Below are 19,582 nucleotides of genomic sequence, written 5' to 3' on the forward strand. Positions count from 1 at the left end.
GACCCGCCCCCCTCGTGTACTCAGCCGAGCGGAGGCGCGGACGGGAGCGGGGAAGTGTGGGCCGAGGTGGGCGGGCAGTCGCGCTCGAGCGCGGCCAGCGCAGGAGGGAGGGGCAGGGGAGAGCCGAGACAACGTTACCCGGCCAGCGCCCAATCAGCGGCCGGCCCGGCCCCGCCCCCTCCGCGCTCGTAATTGGCTGGGCAGCCCCTGGTGGGCGGGGCCTGTCGTGGGGTTGGGGCGGGCAGGGGGCGGGGAGGAGGAGGAAGGCGCTGGCGGGCAGTGATGGCGGCGGGTGATGGGGACGTGAAGCTAGGCACCCTGGGGAGTGGCAGCGAGAGCGGCAGCGACGGCAGCAGCGGGAGCCCAGGCGGCGCGGGAGCGGCAGCGGAAGGGGGCGGCTGGGCGGCGGCGGCGTTGGCGCTTCTGGCGGGGGGCGGGGAGATGCTGCTGAACGTGGCGCTGGTGGCGCTGGTGCTGCTGGGGGCCTACCGGCTGTGGGTGCGCTGGGGGCGGCGGGGTCTGGGCGCGGGGGCCGGGGCGGGCGAGGAGAGCCCGGCCGCCTCCCTGCCGCGCATGAAGAAGCGGGACTTCAGCCTGGAGCAGCTCCGCCAGTACGACGGGTCCCGCACGCCGCGCATCCTGCTCGCGGTCAATGGGAAAGTCTTCGACGTGACCAAAGGCAGCAAGTTCTACGGCCCCGGTGAGGAGTGGCAGGGGGCGAGGGGCCCTGCGCCGGCAGGTGCGGCCGGGGGCGGCGGCGGCGCGGGCCCCTCGCCCGGCCCGGCCCGGCCCGCCGCGCACGCCCGCCTCCGGGGCGCCCGTCCGCTCCCGTCCCGGTCCCCTCGCGGCTTTCTCTCGAGCTGAAATTTTCAAAATTCCCGTAGCCGTCGCCAGTCACGCTGGCGCCCGCCTTTCCTGGGCTTTCCGAGGTCTGGGACGGGTGGGGGCGGAGGGGGCTTCTAGAGCGGAGACCCAGAGTTGTAGGCCTTGGGACTCCCACCTCTCCCTTCTTTCCCCGGCGTCGCCCCCGTCTGCCTTCCCCTCTGGACCACTCCCCACGAGGCCACGTTTAGGGACACGTAGTTCAAGCCCCAGCCCTCCGGTCTGTGAAGTCCGGGCGCGCAGGCAACACCTCGGACTCTTCCTAAAGCAGTTTTGGTTCGGAGATGCTTTGCAAGATTAACACTGTCTGGGACGAGGACCGACCCGAACGCAGACCCGGCAGAAGACTGGCAGGGACGTTCGCCCTGGAGTGGGGTGGAGCTCCCGTGCCCAGCAGGCGTGCCTGTCGGGTTTCTTTTTATTTTGTTTTTTTTTTTTCCCTTTTTTTTTCCTCCTCTCTCTCCCTCTCTAATAGGAAGACAAGTATCCGAATACACGTTGATAATGGTTTATTGTGTGTCCCCTTAGCAGAACTGAGGAGAAAAAAAACTTAGAAGAGCTGTCTGTATATTCAGACCCTCTCTCCATCGGTTCTGGAAGTTATTTAGAGCTTTACTTTTAGAGACCTGTGTATGTAGGGTAGTTGAATTAGAAGCTCTTCTTTTACAGTGTAGTCATACATTTCAGATCAAGCAAATAAACTTCAGACTCAACCTGTTGGTGTCCCATAAAACTGAGCACGTTGCACATTCTGGTTGTGCAGTGGTTAATACTGAGCTTTAAAAAGATAAGTGATTAGAGTAAGAGTAAATAATAAAGTTAGAGACCTAAAGTGAACTGTTACTGGAAGAAGTACACATCCGACTCTTAAAGTCAAAGGGGTTCGCATTCTGGAAACAAAATTATTTCCTTTTTTATTTAATCTGTTAGTACATGAGATTTATTGACATTTGCAAATATATACTTCCAATTTCAGTGCTTGGTGACTGGATGATGTTTTAGAAGTACTTTGGTTGTTTGTTAATTAGAATAGAAATAAGAAAGGATTTGGGGTGTTGATCTATTTCATATATTTCTTGGTTGGTTGTATTTCTGTGTATATATCTACCTTCACTCCAACCAAGTCACAGGTAATTTATAAGGTATTTGCTTCTGGTCCTATAAATAAGAACACCAGATGTCTCCCTACTTATATCAGCTGAAATAATTAATGCTTTTTGTTGTTTATTTACTTAAGAGCAAGTGGGACAAGAGAATAGGGCCAAAGTACAGTATTTAACAGACCAAGTTAAATGAATTTTTTATTTTAAATATTTACACGTTATTTTGTACCTAGTTATAGCTTTTTCCTCAATGGTATTAAAATCTGTTGAAGTGATTAGAAATTTTGTATAGATTGAGCTTTTTAATATAGAATTCAAAAAAGCTCTGCCTTTGTGCCATTTAAACTGACAATAAAAGAAAGTATTGATACAAAGAATCATTTAGTGCCCATACATTATGCTTTGGTACTACCTGAAAATAGGATAGAGTCATGGACATATAGTTTGGCAGCCTTCATTGGCAAACGTTCTGTGACAAAAACTAAAAACTAAGGTAAGAGTAGTAGGTCTAATGTAGATTGCTTTTGTGTGGCTTGAGCACTGAAGAGTTCCTCAAAACAGTGAAGTCAGTTTTAGGTTAACTTCCCACCAGTTCCCAAGTTCTGATGAACAGCATAAGAGTGATATTTAGTTATTTTATTCTAAGTATTGGTCAATAGCCTACTAGAGATATTTAGAAGACATTATTAAAAGGAACCTTAGGGTTGTGGTTGTGACTCAGTGGTAGAGGGCTTACATAGCACATGTGAGGCACTGGGTTCAATCCTCAGTTCCACATAAAAAAAAAAAAAATAAAGTAAGAATGTTTAAAAAAAAAAAAAAAGGAAACTTAAAGGTAGCCAGATCATTTTGGGGCTTAGAATGGGTTTATATTTCATATTAGTAGAAAATGTCGTAGCACTTTGCAAAGGTCCTGAAACCAAGTTTCTGTCTATAAATCAAATATAACTTCTAATTATTTTTATCCTCAAATTATTTTGTACCAGAATAATTCAGAAATAGTAATACTTATCTTAAAATCTTAGTAACTTGAAAGAATGACCTAAGAGAGCTAGAAAATCTAGTTTTTATGCCTAGCCAATGACTACTCTTGTTTCACAATCATAGTTTGAGAATTTGATTGTTTTGTGACTTGTTTTTCATGTGAGACATATTTTCTCATTGTCATACATTTTTAAAAATTATAATGTAGTATTGACAAATGTAGAATACCAACTGTTGGTCAAAATGAGTTAACTATATTTGTCAATATTACTTGTAGTAACGGGTCAGGCACTTGGCCAGTGTGTGAGGAAAGTATGATCAAGTCACAAACAATGAATATGGGAGGAGAAAGGAAACCAGATTTGTTAAGCACCAACTCTTATCAGATCCATTAATTTGTTATCTTCACAATTTCTCCCTGAAGTTGCTAGGTATTCCTGCCTGACAGATGAAAAGTCTAAGGTTTAGGTGAATGAGCTTGGGTCACAGACATATAATAAATCAAGATGTGTTTGACCACAAAGTTATCTACACTAATTAGTAAACTGCATTTTGGGATAAACTTGTAGATAACCTTATTGTTGTTTTTCTTTTATATCCCCCCCCCCCCAGTTCTCATAAGGATTTAAAGCCTCAAAGAAACACCTTGCACATGGTGTACCTTTGCAAAGTGTCAATTCAGGAGTCTGAGGCAGGAGGATTGCAAGATTGGGGCCAGCCTGAGCAACTTAGAGAAACCCCATCTCAAAATAAAAGGACTGGGGTGTAGCTCAGTAGTAAAGGACTATGGGTTCAATCCCAAGTACTAAATAAAAGAAACACACTTTTGTGGCTTTATGTTGTGCTTTGTGTTGTTCAGTATGATAGCCACAAGTCTCAAATGGCCAAATTAAAATTAATTAAAAATTGAGTTCTTCAGTAACACCAATCACACATCTAATGCTCAGTTACATGGCCACTGTATTTGACAGTGCATTCTACAGAATAGTTTTGTCTTCCAGAGAGTTCTGTTGAACTGCATTGATTCTAGAGGTCAAAGGAAAAGGAGAAGGAAGTGCTATTTCTTGAGTTTATTATCTCATTTAAATTTCAAACAGCCATAGAAATAGGTAATGTTCTCATTTTACATTTGTGAAAACTGAAACTTGAAAGATTTTGCCCAAAGTCATATATCTATTAAAGAGCAATATCAAAAATCAACCCCAGGTCTAACTGGCTTCATAGGCCATCCCTTTCCCGCTGTTGCATCATCTATCCAATTTCACATGCTTACAGAGTCATAATAGATTTTTTGAAGACTCAGTATTTTAAATAATTTTATCATTACACAGTGGAACTCTACCAATACAACATATTTGGTCTTTTTAATAGTTTATGCCATAGTCTTGAAACTTGGAATATTACTTCTCCCTGATTCCTATGTGTCCCTCAACATATACCAAAACCAAGTCCAATTTGTCTTTAAAATTCTACTGAAAAGAAAATAAGACACCAAAGTACCCTATGAGATACCTAATATTCAAGATGTTAGGGAAAGAAGCACATGACCCTTCAGGTGTTTTTTCTCCTTTTTCAAACTTTATCGCCATTATGTTAATTTTTATTTCATACTTTGGTCTGCAGAATTGCAGTTGAAGCAAGAGTTACAATGTGAAGATCTGACCCAACATGACTCCTCCTCCCTGGGTATCTACCCAGCTGTCCTCCTGGCTTCTTGCTTTGAAGCTAGATAGATAAAAGAATCGGCTAAGTTCTCTGAAGTATTTTATATTCTCTAAAATTTCTACTAGTTGTTTCTGCAACACCTACTTGGTTGTCCCTTCTAAGTTCAGCATCATTCCATTGTTCTTAATCTTTGAGGGAATTGTATTTGTATTGAATAGTAAAACAAATCACAAAAGAAAAGCTTAAGTCTTGAGACCAGAAGATCTTATTCAAGGTAGAAGAAATGGTAGACTAGTAACAACTGGAACTAACCATTCAAATTCTTTTGTTATTTTGACATTCTGTGACATATACCATTCCTCCCCCTATGTCACATGGACATCACTGTACAGCTTTTTTTTTTTTAATCTTTAAGAGCCTGTACCCTGTCTTCCAGATCTATATTATGTGGTTTAAACTCCTCTTTTAAATACCAAGAAGGAATTCCCTGGATTTCATTACAGTAAAACCTTAAGATGTTGAAAGGGAGTTAACTTGAGTTTTCCAACCAAATGTGTCCCTACCCTTAAAGAGTTAATAGTCTGTTGAGACAGGCAGTAAAAACATTTCAGCACATAATTATAATTCATAATTAAATGTGCTATGAAGAAAGTTAACAAGGTATATAATAAAGAATAACAAAGGACTTTATTTAGATTGCTTAGTTAATGAAAGTACTTTGTTTATATTAGATTGTCAAGAGAAAAGGGTTGACATTTAAACAAAAACCTGAAATAGCCAACCATACAAAGACTGGGAATGTGGGTGTTGTGACTCGGGATTATTATTCTGATGGCTGTACATCTATACTGAACAAATTGAAGCCATCTAATACTAGATGTAAAATTGATCATGTTGGAAACATCTTTATCATTTTTATTGATTTTCATATTATCTCGGTTTTTTTTTATTCTAACCCTTTACTCTCAACTAATTTGTGTTATATTTATTTTTTCATAATAACAGCTGGATTTTTTAAAAATCTCACATCAACACTTTCTTTTAAGAGCTTAATCAGTTCATGTGTTTTGTGATTACTGATATAGTTACATTTATTTTTACCATCTTATTTTGTGGTTTCTCTTTACTGATAGTCCGCAACTTACAATAGTTCAACTTATTTTTGTTGTTGTTGTTGTTAATTTGCAGTGGTGTTAAAGCAGTACATATACAGAAGGAACCCTACTTCAAATCTTGAAATTTGTTGTTTTCTCTGGCTAGCAATATGCAGAGATAGAGACAGTGGGCTCCAGCTGCCAGTCAGCTAGTGAATCGACTGGTGCACTATAGTGTGCTGTTACTAAACTAGGATGGTCAGTGACTGAAGTGAATTAAATTCATTTTTAGTTAGGATATTTTTAGTGCATAACCCCATCATAAGCTGAGAATCATCTGTATGATTCTTTCCTCTCTTTCCCTCTGTTTTTCCTTCTCAGATTTTATTCCTTCCACCTACTCTCCTTTACTGATTTGAATGCATTCTAGTTCTATTTTTTTGATAATTTCCTTAAGTTTTGGCTATAAACACTATCCTGACCATTAGAACAATGTAAGAATTGTAGCCAAATATCATTTTAGTGTGAATTAGAAACAGCTGCCTCTTTGGACAATATACTCCCTCAGACAGATTTTTTTCTTAACAAATATACAAAATTGCCATGACTGCAGATGGGTGTGATACCCCTGGAGTTGTTGCAGCACAGGGCATATCTTGGCCCTCGTTGGAAAGGTTTAACTTCGATCCCTCCCTATCCTGTTTTCAACACTGTCACTGTTAGACTGTTGGCTCCACTGTCATGTCAGTTGATGTCTTTTTTAATAGTCTTCATATTTAACCACTGTAACTGCCTTTTAAAGAAATGCACTATTTCTTGCTTCACATTCCTTTGTTCAGAATCCCGTCTTGGTTTGAGTAAGGTATGTGCTAGAATTCTTCTCTTTGGTAGGAGATCTTCCATCTGTCCTCAGGGGTAAGGGTCTGGGCAAGGCTCTGAGACTAGAGAGGCTGTTGCTTTACCTGATCACCTCAGCAGCATCATGCCTCTACTCCCTGCTTTTTGACAAAAAGTCCACATGGGGTTTGTCGTTCCTTTTATTCATCTGTCGTTGACTTTGGCTGCAGGTGAGTTTCTTTTTTCTCTTTGCCCTTGGGATTCTGCTCTTCTACTAGGATTTCTCCAGGTATAGTTTTGATTTTACCATGTGCTGGACTCTCCTAAAACCTGTGAACATGTGTCATTTATTTCTTTTAGAAACTTTGCCACCTCTATTCTCTCTGTTCCTTGCTCAGGAATTCTTAATAGAGATATATCAGCTATTCTTTGTGTCTTGTGATCTTTCTTACATTCCATTGATTGATTGAGGTTTGAACTGGGGATTGAACCCAGGCCTGGCCCAGGCTATAGGCAAGTGCCCTGCTTTGCTGCTACATTCCCAGCCCCATTTCTTAATTTTTTGATAACTTTAATTTTATTCATGGGATGCTAGTTCTCTATTTGTTGTGTGTGCTTACTCCCTGCTAGTTTTTAATTATTATTACAAAAACTATCTTCTGCAGTTACTGCATTTTTGTTTCTGGGATGTTTCCTGCACTATTCCATGAGCCCTGGGTTATAGAAGTGTTTCTGTAGAGTGATTTGGGGATAGAGTCTCAAGTAAGTTTAAAAAGAGATTTTTTTAAATGTGATAATACATGCTTAAGGTGGAAAATTCAAAAGGATATACAATGAAAAATAAGTCTCCATCTCACAAACACCATGTTCCACTCCACAGAAGCAAGGGCTTTGTTTCAATGTTGTTCCAGAGCTATTCTGTCCAAGTACAAACATAAGGGTATGAACCTATTCCCACACGCTAATTATAGCATACTGTGTATACCTTTAGCAGTATTTACTATCTCAAGAGCCTTTCTTGTCTGTATAGAGAACGATCTCATTTGCAGTCCACTATTAACATTTGAGTTGTTTCCAATCTCTTACTACTTGATGCTGCAATAAATATTCATATATATGTCATTTACATGGGTAAAATTATAAATTCCTAGAGTAAAAATGCTGTGGCTCATAGTGTGGACATTTTTCATTTGAATGTTTATTTCCGAAGTGTTCTCTGGAAAGACTGGAAAAACTTTTATTAAAATTTATGAAAATGCATATTTCTCACCCTCTTGCCAAAAATGTGATATTAAAACTTCTTGTTTTTTGTTGATCTGAGAGGTTAAAATGGCATCTCATTGTTGTTTTAATCTAGTTTCTTTCATGGTTTTCAGTTTCTAGTTCCATTTGGAATTGATTTTGCTTTAAGATGTGAAATAAGAATGCAACTTCTGTGGGGATGTTTTGTTTTGCTTTGAACAGAAGTCTTCTCTTGTCCCAGTGTAGTTTATGCAATAATCCTTCTATTCCCCAATACTTGAAATGTCATCTGTACTGTTTATTTTCTTTAGAAACTTGAGTTCTTGCTATTACTTTCACTAGATTTCTCATTCTACATGGGTTAGGTAAACTGAGGCCCCGCTCCCACAAGTGACACAAGCCTGGGGTCTTAATTTTTTAGTTTTCCCTTTCCCCATCTTACCCATGAGCCCAGAGGCCAAGGCCATAAGCCCAGCCCACAAGGTTAATGAGACTCTTCTGGTTTAACTTTCAGAAACAAGATTGGATTTTCTGTCCTTTGTAGAATCACTGTATTGAAGAAATTTTCTAGTTTGGCCTCAACTTTAGACAGGTAAAATAATTTCCCCATTTTATAAGTGAGGACTCTAAGGACTATGGAAAGTTTTGACTAATGTCACTTGTTTAATGGATTCTCTAGAATGCAAGTATAAGAAATTCTTTCAACTTTACTAGCTCTAAAAGTCTTGGGGCTTCCTGCTCCCATGCTTGTGTGTGTGTGTGTGTGTGTGTGTGTGTGTGTGTGTGTGTTGGACTTCATTTATCACTTTTATGTATTGCAACATTTGTTCTTAGGCCCATCATAATCTTATTTAAGTTACCAAGTATTGAAAATTCAAAAAAGACTATTGTTAAAACAGGCCAGAAGACTGGACTATTTATAAACTTTAATAACTTAAAATAAGTTTGACTTGAGAGCTATTGTTTATTAAAACATAGAAGTAAACAAATTATTTATCATGGATTTTGTCCTTATAAATTTTTTATTCTTTCATGAAATGTTTCCTCTCTTTCTCTAATTATCCTAATAATCCCAGAATTATCAGTTATTACATAATTTATTTGGTTCTTCCTGGCATTTTTTTGTTCATTAAATTATTCTTTAAACATTGTTTTTTAATGAACAGATATTGTTGCCATTACAAGAATATGTTACCCCATCCTATATTAAAGTGAGTAGTTTAAAACAAATAGGTTTATTGATTTTTGAACTTTAAAAAATATAAACCACAGTTGGGTTTACTCTAAAAGTGAAATTTTAATTTTAACTACTGTCACATCATTTTCATATAATTAACTATGTCTTTAAAGTATATTTCATCTTTAAAATTATGTCCTAGAATATTTGTTATTGGCTAAACAATACTATTCTTTTTTTTGTAACAGGATTTTTTTGACATTTTGAATCTGTTTTTCTACAGCATTATATCTTAGTGTCTATTAAAGCAACAAGATTTCTCTTAGTTATTACTGAATTACTGCCGCAGTCCGGCTGCAGCAAAATAACCAGGGGGTGACGAACAACTTGTGTATTGATACAGCAGGAGTGGGAGCCATTTATTGTAGGACAACAGAGGTATTTATACATTCCACACAGCTTATCTTAATTAACATAAACTAGATACAGCAGTCAACCAATAAGAAATCTCCACAGGCGCCATCCTGACTTGTTTACAGACTCTAACAAATTACAAATGCTCTTCAACATATAATGAATTCACAACCTAATCGTTAAGTTGAAAAAAGTCAGTCAAAAATGCATTTAACCTACCAAAAAAATCACAGCATAACCTTCCTTGAATGTATTCCAGAACACTTAACTCAGCCTACAGCTGGGCAAAATTATCATACACAAAGCCTATTTCATACTAAAATGTTGACTGTCTCCTGTAATTTATTAAATACCTTATCAAAAAATATATATAAACACACACACACACTGGCAGCACTGTATGCTGTGTAGTCCAGGTAGTTTCCCCTCCATCCCAGGGCTGACTGGGAGCTGCAGCTCACCGCCACTGCCCAGATCACCATCAGCACTGTGCTACTTAGCAGTGGTCCCAGGAAGAGATCAAAATTCAGTCTATTTTTACTCATAAAATCAAAAAATTGGTTGGGCATTGTCTGTATTAGTCTAAATGTGTCTCAGCAATCAGAAAGAAACAGGTTAGTCCACTGATCCAGCCTTTGCTTTTTTTGGTAAATTATATCGCACCTAAATAGACTTAATACGATTTGGGATTTGCTTTCCTCGGGTAGCTCCCTGTTATTTCAGTTTGGATAGTGAAGTATTATCAAAGTATTAGAATTGATAACATTTAGGTTTGTTATGTAAGAGGGTAGAGGGATGGGGAGGTACTGCTGATTTTCAGATCTACTTCTGATTGTATTATGAATGCAGGGAAATGTCCTTTTATTAGACCTCAAATCCTCCTTGGCCAGAACAATCCGTGCAATTCCAGCTCTAGTTCTTAATCTCCATGTTGTGTTCTTTACCAGTCTTACAAGAAAGAGCAAAAGAAAACCGTTGCCAAAAAGAACTTCAGAAGTTAAATGCTTCCAGGGAAATTCTAATTCAGTACAGCCTAGGAGCAGGGCAATATGTTAATCATCAAATCATCCTGTTTTATGCTAGAGTTAAACATCATTTTGTCTAGAATTTGGCTTGGATTATTGACTCTTGACTAAGGAGTTATTTACTCTTACTAAGTCAGCTATCTAAAATCAAAAAGAATACATGTATGAAGTTTTGTTTGGTTTTTATATTCAATGTCAAGGCTTCCTTGGAGAACATGGTAGAGAAATTTACTAGAGAAAGCCCTAGTGTATTTTAATATCGAAGATACAGATGGAAGATTTACTGATTAATGATTTTATTTTTACTTATTTAATTCTTTCTTGTATGTGTGTGTGTGTTGCTGGAGAGCAAACCCAGGACCTCATGTTTGCTGTTTTATGATTTATACTCTGAAGTACCTGACATAGATTGACTGTTGCAAGACAGGGAGGTACATGCTAAAACAAAATGCTAAGAAAAGCTATTGTCAGTTTTCCTCAATTTAACAAGTATTCTAAAATTCCATTTCCCTGAAATTTTGTAATTAGTAAAATGTTCCAGTTTTCAGGGTTGACATTCCATCTTTGGGTTTGTGGATCCCCTGTGTATTTTCTCCAGATGTAATATTTGCAGTAGTTAAAAAGTGGAAATCGGACTTCCCGTTGTCAGTGATTTTAGGCAAGTCACTGAAGTGGGAAAGAAAACAAAATCTGTACCTTCCACCTTGTGACACTCCCAAGAGAGGAAAATGTGGTTGCTGGAAAATTCTTTTTAAAGTCAAAGTTATTAATTTCCATTTGTAGATTGTTAAAACCATGATCCATTTTATTTTTCCTCTTGTGTGTCAGTTGTCACTGTTTTTAAGTTGATAGCATTAGTCTTGTCAGCCTTAAGAAGCCACACATAATGTCTGTAGATTTTTGGTCTTCATTGTTTCTCAACAAAAACTATCACACTAATTTTACACACACACACAAACACACAAACAGACCCTCTCTTCAATCTTCTGGAAAGCACCCATTGCCACAAAGCATGTAGAGTTCTAGAAAACAAAAACAGAAACAAGACTACTATTCTAGGATGGGCTACTTTTCTTCTCCCTAGAAGTTGTCCTTGCTTAATTTTAGAAGTTAACATTTCCCCTGGGATAATTAACTCCAACTTAATGAACTTTGGATTTTACTCTGTAAATATAGACTATATTGAATTTCTTTTTCTAAGTACCCTTTTGAATGTCAGTTGAAATTATGGGCAAAGTTTGAAAGTCCTAAATGTTGGCCAGTGGTAAATAGTATCCCATTTTCTTATGTGGAAGGTACATTTGAAAGTACAAAATGGTTGCCTAAGTTTATTTTAATAAGAGAATGAATAAAGTAAATAAGGATACATCTATTCAGTGGGAAATTATTGAGTGATAATTGTTGGTGGTCATCGAATTCCTTATATGGGAAGTACTTAGGAATGAGAGAGGGCTGAAGCTGGGGCTCAGTGGTAGCACACTTGCCTGGCATGTGTGAGGCATTGGGTTCATCTCAGCACCACATATAAATAAATAAATAAATAATGAAGTTCTATCAACAACTAAAAAAATTAACAAAAAAAAATGAGAAAAGGAGGATAAAAAGTACTTTACTAGAAGTATTATCCTCATTGTTATATTAATACAGCAATACCTAATAATGCTACTTTGAAATTAACTGCTAAAGTCACATGGGTTCCATGCCTGAACTTGTCAGAATGAGTTTCTCATAACCGATAAACTTTATAGTACAGTGCTGTCAGTGATTCAAATAAATGTTCATAACTGTGTAGATTTTTGTCTATTTAAGAGAAACTTAGATTTCTGTCTCAAAGGTACCCTTTTTGACATATAACTTGCATTTTCTTGTGCTTATTTTAAAAAAAAACAAGGAGTGTCCATTTTTCTTGCTTATCTGCTTCTTATTAGAAAGTATTTTATTCTAATCCCACTTATTGACTACTTTGTTACTCATAATGGTGAATGAAACTAGTGCCTTTGGTTTTAAAACTGTTTTCTCTACATAATGACCTTTGGAATATAGGAGTGTCTTACAGACTCAAGAAAGTTTCTTTTGTAAAATTTAGGTATTTTGGAAATCTTACTTATTAGCATTAGTCTAAGAGTTTTAAGCAGAAAAATCTGCTTGATTCCACTCTGCAACCTAAGAAAACATTTAAGTCTTAAAAAGAGTTTTATTATAAAAATCATTTGCAAGGCAGAAAGGGTGGTGTACCCTTGTAATCCATTGATTTGGGAGGCTAAGGCAGGAAGATCACAAGCTCAAGGCCAGCCTCAGCGACTTAATGAGACCCTAAGCAACTTAGCAAGACCTTGTTTCAAAAAATGAAAAGGGTTGGGATATAACTCAGTACTAAAGCACCCTTGGGTTCAATCCCTAGTACAAAAAAAATTTCCTAAGTAGCTAGACTAATTATATGAAGTCAAATTTTCTCTTCCATTCCCTAGAAATGTTGTTGTTATTAAGTATTTGGTCTATATTCTTCCTGGTATTTTTCCTTTTTTTTTTTTTTTTTTTTGACTTTTGTTGTTATTTATTTCCCCCTGATATTTTTCATACATACACAAACATAAAATATGCATGCATGTATTTTTTTTTAATTCATAGTAAGTACTTATATTCTGCTGATTGCTCTTTTCCATTCTTAGAACTGAGTAGCATTTTGATATATTGACATACTCTAATTTATTTAATCAAATTTTTTTATATAAGAAATTAGGTTGTTTCAATTTTTTGATATTACCTTCTGTTTTAAACAGCTGAATTATCTTTTTAATTGTAATTTAGGTAGAGATTTTACTTTCATAAGCAAATCTGCTTAAGGGTCAGAATCTTTAATTTCTCATTGGGAACTACGGTTGATTTTTTTGGAAGAAATGTGTTATGTTACTCTTCCACGCCAGTCACTGTGCCGAGCTTTTGGGATACAGAAATGAACAGGACAGCTGGTGCTGTCGAGGACATACCTGGGGAATGCTTCACTGTCAGCGCTGCAGTCAGGTCTTCCGTCAGGCCTTCCATCCTCTCTGAGGGTGGTACCTGAATCCTCTAGCAAAACAGTCCAGAGTTATTCCTTAAAGCTCCTTACTAGGATTCCCAGGAGTCATGACAAACTGTTGTTTTCCTTAATGATAATTTGTGCATATTTTGATGGCCAGATGATATTTTTAAAGCCGGTCATGTTTTTTACCAAAACATTTATTAAGGAAAGATTTATCAAACATGTACTGTGCATTGAACTAGTCACTAGACCTGCAAAGATGAAATCAGGACAAGAGAAAATGGTATAGATTCACAGTTCACCTGAATCTGCCTAGGACATAGCCATTGGTTATTTTTAGATCCCTCTATTAACAGCAGCCAGTAGAATGCTCTGGCTTCTTAAGCAAACTGGCTTCTAAACCTGACGTCTCAGTCTTCATTGTAAAAACTAGTTGTGGGGTATCTGAACTAACTGAAATGTAAGGTTCAATGTTCACCAAAAAGCTTTCACTTTAGTGAAAGGCAGTTTTCCAACAAATTTCTTCTCATTTTCTCATCTATCCATGCATATTTTTAAATTAAAGCTATATACCAAATATGAATCATGGTGGGGATTTTTTATTTGTACATTCTAAAATATTATTAATCAGGCTATTATAATTTCTTTTCTTTTTTTCAGCGGGTCCATATGGAATATTTGCTGGTAGGGATGCCTCCAGAGGACTGGCAACATTTTGCCTAGATAAGGATGCACTTAGAGATGAATATGATGATCTCTCAGATTTGAACGCAGTACAAATGGAGAGTGTTCGAGAATGGGAAATGCAGTTTAAAGGTACCTTCCTTTTGTTGGGTTCTTTAAAAAATTAATTACATATAAAGAAGTGTATACTATTTCACATCTTTTAAAAGCCTATGGTTGTCATCTCTTTCATTAACATCATTATTAGATGATATTTTAAGCATAGCTAAATATTAGTATGATTGTTACATGTGATAGTTATTTTGAAAATCCACGTTATTACTGACTTTTTACCTAGCTTAGTGCCAGCTACTTAGGAAGCTGAGGCAGGAAGATCATTTGGACCCAGGAGTTTGAGACTAGCCTAGACAATATAGTGAGACCACCAACTCAAAAAAAAAAAAAAACTTGGCTTAGTACAAACTTTAAATCTCAAAAATTGTGAAACTTTTAGCCTTAAGACTTAACATATATTTTTTTAAGTTTTTTTAGTTGTCAATGGACCTTTGTTTTATTTATTTATATGTGGTGCTGAGAATCAAACCCAGTGCCTCACACATGCTAGGCAAGTGCTCTGCCACTGAGCCACAGCCACAGCCCCTATTCCTTTATCATGCCCTGGTGACGTCAGTCTCTACCACCTGGATGGTACTGTCAGCTGTGGAGCTGACCACTGGGTCCCCTGGAACAGCTGTTCTGGCTCCCTGGGTGCTTGTACTGGTCATGTGTAAAGTAGTTCTCTTAACTCATCTTTGACTAGCTGACTCAGGTAACTTTTTCACTTAGCCTAGGTTTCAATTCCTGACCAAGAAAGAAGCATGTTGATGTATATCACCTACATGCAGAGTTCTAAGTTAAACACCTGGTCACATAAAAACAAGCAAAGTAGCAGATCTAAGAAGAGTTTGATAGGGGAAAGGAATAATAACGTGACAGGTCACACGCTAAAACCTCAGAAACAGGGTAAGAAGTAACAAATGAATTTTGATCTTCTCATGTTTTTTTCTGGATGACTCCTGAGTCACATTTTCTCCCCAAGAATATTCCAACTGAATCTGCTCACCATGTGATTCTCTACCTCATGGGCTTCTTGAGCCACCCCCCTTCTTCAGCCCCAAGAAAGTCACCATTTATTTTTCATGGTCTGTTCTCCAAATTATTAGACTTTATTCATCCCACTTATATGTAAAGCCCAATATATTTATACATTTTAAATACCTGTTAGCCCTACATTGCCAGCACATTTCCTTGATTATAATATTTTGAACTGTTAAAGAACTAGGCTGGTGGGAGTCAGTTCTGGCATTTGAATGGCCATGCAGTCAATTACCAGCACCACCACCAAAAAAAAAAAGTTAAAGAACTATTCCGAGACTCATAGTACACTTTTAGGTCAGCTTCAGAGTACATGTGTCTAGCCAGATGGCTGTGGCACAGGCTTGTAATCCTAGTGACTTGGGAGGCTAAGACAGAAGGATCATAGGTTCAAGGCTGGCCCCGGCAACTTTGTGAGACCATGTCTCAACATAAAAAATAAAAAGGCCTGGGTATATGACTTAGTGGTTATGTGTCCCTGGGTTCAATCCTAGTACAAAAAAAAAGAAGACCCAAAGGTCTCAGCTGGATGCTCTGAGGTGGGTCCTATATATATATATATATTGTTCTAAAAGTTCTCCATGTGTCTCTGACACCATATCCAATTAAGAATCACTGGCATAGAGCACTGTCCTGCAAAAACTAATGCCCAAGCCTTGAAAGCCCCTGCATTCTTTTGTTCAGGCTTTCCGGAGGTTTAAAGACAAGCCGTGGTGAAGCATTAGGAAGATCTGGGCTTACTCTGTATGATCCCAAGAGAGTCAAGCACCTTACCTTTGTATGATGGAGTAGTGAAATAATTTGACCATTACTGATTTTCTTTTGATGTATCTTTCAGAAAAATATGATTATGTAGGCAGACTCCTAAAACCAGGGGAAGAACCTTCAGAATATACAGATGAAGAAGATACCAAGGATCACAATAAACAGGATTGAACTCTGTAAACAACCAAAGTCAGGGGCCTTCAGAACTGCAATTCTTACTCCCTTTCACAGAATGTCCAGTGTCTTTGGGTTTGATTCACCTGCTGCGAAAAACATTCAACAGATTGTGTACAAGATGTATGGGTCTCACTATGAAGACTTGATACTAGACATTATTTATGCTGCCAGACTCATTTGTTGCAGTTGTGTGTAATGTCTGGTGGGGCTTCATCGTCCTGAAAAGGAGGAAACAGGGATTTCTTAAACTGCAAGAAAGTCACAGGTTACTTTTAGCTTTTTCTCTTTCTCTTTTATCTTCCTCTCTTCCTCCCTTCTTCTCTTCTTTCCTCTCTTCCTTCTTTCCTACTTTCCCTTCCCTTTCTCCCCCCATCTTTTTCTGAGATATCAAAGACAACCAGATATGTATTTGCTACTCAAGTGTACAAATCTCCTCAGAAAACAGCAAGGGACTCCTATTTCATGCTGCGTTTTTATTCAGGCATTGAGGAGGGAGGAGCCCTGAGCAGAGGAGGGGGCAGTTACACATTGAGTTGAGTAGTTTTGGCTACTGAAACATGAAAATGTGAATTCCCAAACTTTTCTTTTTGGGCTTTGTCAGGGAAAAGAAAAAAACATTTCTAAGAAATCTTTGGAACTTAGAATGGATTTAAGTGGGTTAAAGTCAAAGCAGTTTCCCAATTAAGATCATTTGAAACCGGTTTTATTCCTTTCCTTCTTTCCCCTAGGTCAAATCAATATTAATTGTGCCTTATTTCATGTCCATAGACTTGAATTATTTTTAGGGTAAGCCCCTATATGAATTCAGAAGTCACTACAAGCAGCATTGAGACTGAAGTTGGAATATTCTGTTGATCACAAAACCTTGATGTCATTCTGTGTATATAGAATGTAAAAGGAATATTCAGTGTTAACTGCCATATATGTTAATATACACAAATTTAATTAGCAATGTCATGGCCAAATGCATTCCCCCCGTGCTTTTCTCTTTAAAAAAAAAAAAAAAATCAACAACTCTTATCCCCAACAGCTGCCTAATTTCAGGAGTCTGACCCTCACATCTCACTTGTGTGGGTGCATGGTCGTGGTGTGGATGTCTGTGTGGGTGTGTCTGGGTGTGTGAGAGTACCTTGGAAGGGACTCTTTCTGCAGATACTGTAAATACAAGTACCGTTTTAATAAAGCATGTACAATAAACCAAAATAAGCTTGAGTTGGACTTTATACAAAACTGTTAAACAGCCAGTGCATTATGATATGGTGGTAAGGTTGTGCTTTTGATTCAAGATAAGGAAAAAATCTTGGAAATGAAAAGAAGGCACTGGTTAACCGAGTTGTACACATTGTACCACATTCAGTGTAACTTAGGAAGAAATTCCACTTTTGTGGAACATTCTCAAGAGATCTGAGATATTCAGGTAAGAGTAGATATAAGTGTACATTTTTTTTACTTTATATTTTGATGGGAACTGATTATATTAGCAACAATAGCACTCCAGGCAGTAGTTACTGAACACAAAACAATAGAGCATATTGTATGATACTAAACTCTTTCATTATTAGGTTGAAAATGCCCTTTCTAAAAGCCCTCATTATCAGTTCCTTGGTTTCATCATGACTGTAGGTTCTTGGTTGGGGACAAGTTGCACCAACTTCATTCTACTTAAGTCACTAGTTAAAAGACCTGTGTAATGGTGTAACATGCAGAAGCCATCAAAGAAAGGGAAACTTAGCTGCAGCAGGAAGCTGAAGTCTATAAATACTGCATTCTATTCAGTCTGCACTGTTTTCTAGAAGGTGTGATCTTCAGCCAAATCTTGACTGAAGGATAGTTGTGATGGCTGGAGAATATTGGTCAATGCTTTGTTTTTATGTAAAATACTTTCTCAAAATTTGTTAAAGAACTCCTGTGTAGTAAACTGATACATATATGAATCATTCGAGCCTAAAGTTCAATAATAAATTTGCACTTGTGAATAGCAAAACACTTAAGTATTCTTATTCATGCAGTAAAAATTTGCAGTCTGTTAAAATGAATAATTTTGTGTTCTGGACTTGAAATAAACTGTTCTGTAGATGATTTCTCAATTCTAGCTGAATGTTTCTCATTCTCCAGTTTCAATATCTCTGATTGAGGGGGAGGGTACCTGGCTTGGTGGTATTGTTCTACTGTGTTCCCCCTTAGGCCAACTTTCCTAAACTTGCCTCATTGGAATCACTTGTCCTTAAAATCAAGATTCATGGATCCTGTTCTACCACTGGCTGAGGCAAAATATTTATGTGTCAGGGGTCCTCAGGTAATCCTTGGTACCATGCACTTGAAAGCACTCTGAAGAGTTGGGTGGGGAAATAACTCAGTTGGTAGAGTGCTTGCCTAGCATGTACAAGGCTGCCCATCAAATCCCCAGCACCACCCAAAAAATAATTAATTAATTAAATAGCACACTGATATTTTCAAAGTAGAACTTACTCATAGCTAATTGTGGTCTAATTGCCTACATTTAGTTTTGTATCATCCCCTAAACAAGAGTTCTGAGTTTAAAATCAGGAGATTTCAAATAAATGTAATACATGGCTTTAGAAAGTAGCAAATTTTGGCATTTAAATATTTTATTTTGCCAGCATCTCTAAATTGGCATATATCCTCCAAATACAAGCCGTGTTCAAGCCAGTTTCTGCACTAGAAAACTAACCATCCAGACACAAGCAAGGTTTTTGAAGCCTTGGCTGTGGTGCAAAGGGTAATCCTACCTGCCTTTCTGAGCTCTGTGGAATCTGACAGTACACCCACCTCTACCACAACTAGAAAGCTAAATTTAATACATTGAATTAGCACTGGAGAAATTTTCTCCCTAGAAAACTTGGACTTGTTATCCAAGTATCCTGCTTAACCTTTTGATGACCCAAGTGCAGCAAGTTGCTGAGAATGTGTGCTGTTGACAGGTCCACACAAGGTGGACTCCTCAGAGCTGTTACAGATCAAAATAAGCTAGCAATACAGTAGTAGTTTGTAAATTGCTTCCAGAATATTGCAAATAGAAGCCATAGATTATTACACAATGATATTGAATGAATTAATTCCCCTACTGAAAGAAAATGCTAGAGTGGGTGTTATGATCCATTGAGATCAGCTCTCGGTTTGGTACATAATCAGACTGATGTATGTGGCTGTGGCCAAGGGAAAAAAAAAAAATCAAGACCTGCCACACTGCTACTTTTTAGGCAAAAAGCATAATTCCCAAACAATGTTAGAAACACCTCTACCTCCTTGTCACACCCCTGAGAGTCACTTTGAGAAAACTTGGTGCTAAATAAGCTTTGCCTTTGTTCCATCATCAGTGATGGACACTGGCTGCTTGTGATTGCCCCGTTCAAGGG

General features: G+C 38.1%; 1 protein-coding gene across 1 annotated transcript; it reads left to right on the plus strand.

The window, feature by feature from the left end:
* Positions 1-246: 246 nt before the first annotated feature.
* On the plus strand, positions 247-18,292 carry LOC120892605 (membrane-associated progesterone receptor component 2). Its single transcript, XM_078022133.1, has 3 exons — positions 247-700; positions 14,106-14,261; positions 16,102-18,292. Exons 1-3 carry the CDS (start codon positions 283-285, stop codon positions 16,197-16,199), a joined length of 672 nt encoding a protein of 223 aa, XP_077878259.1. The 5' UTR covers positions 247-282; the 3' UTR covers positions 16,200-18,292.
* Positions 18,293-19,582: the final 1,290 nt, after the last annotated feature.

This window comes from Ictidomys tridecemlineatus, chromosome 9, assembly GCF_052094955.1.
Source record: "Ictidomys tridecemlineatus isolate mIctTri1 chromosome 9, mIctTri1.hap1, whole genome shotgun sequence".
NCBI lineage: Eukaryota > Metazoa > Chordata > Mammalia > Rodentia > Sciuridae > Ictidomys > Ictidomys tridecemlineatus.

Excerpts from the sequence above, each read along its gene's own strand:
- LOC120892605 (XM_078022133.1), top strand. The coding sequence starts at position 283 with ATGGCGGCGGGTGATGGGGACGTGAAGCTAGGCACCCTGGGGAGTGGC. Across the intron at positions 701-14,105 it reads CAGCAAGTTCTACGGCCCCG|CGGGTCCATATGGAATATTT; the intron begins GTGAGGAGTGGC and ends TCTTTTTTTCAG. Across the intron at positions 14,262-16,101 it reads ATGGGAAATGCAGTTTAAAG|AAAAATATGATTATGTAGGC; the intron begins GTACCTTCCTTT and ends TGTATCTTTCAG.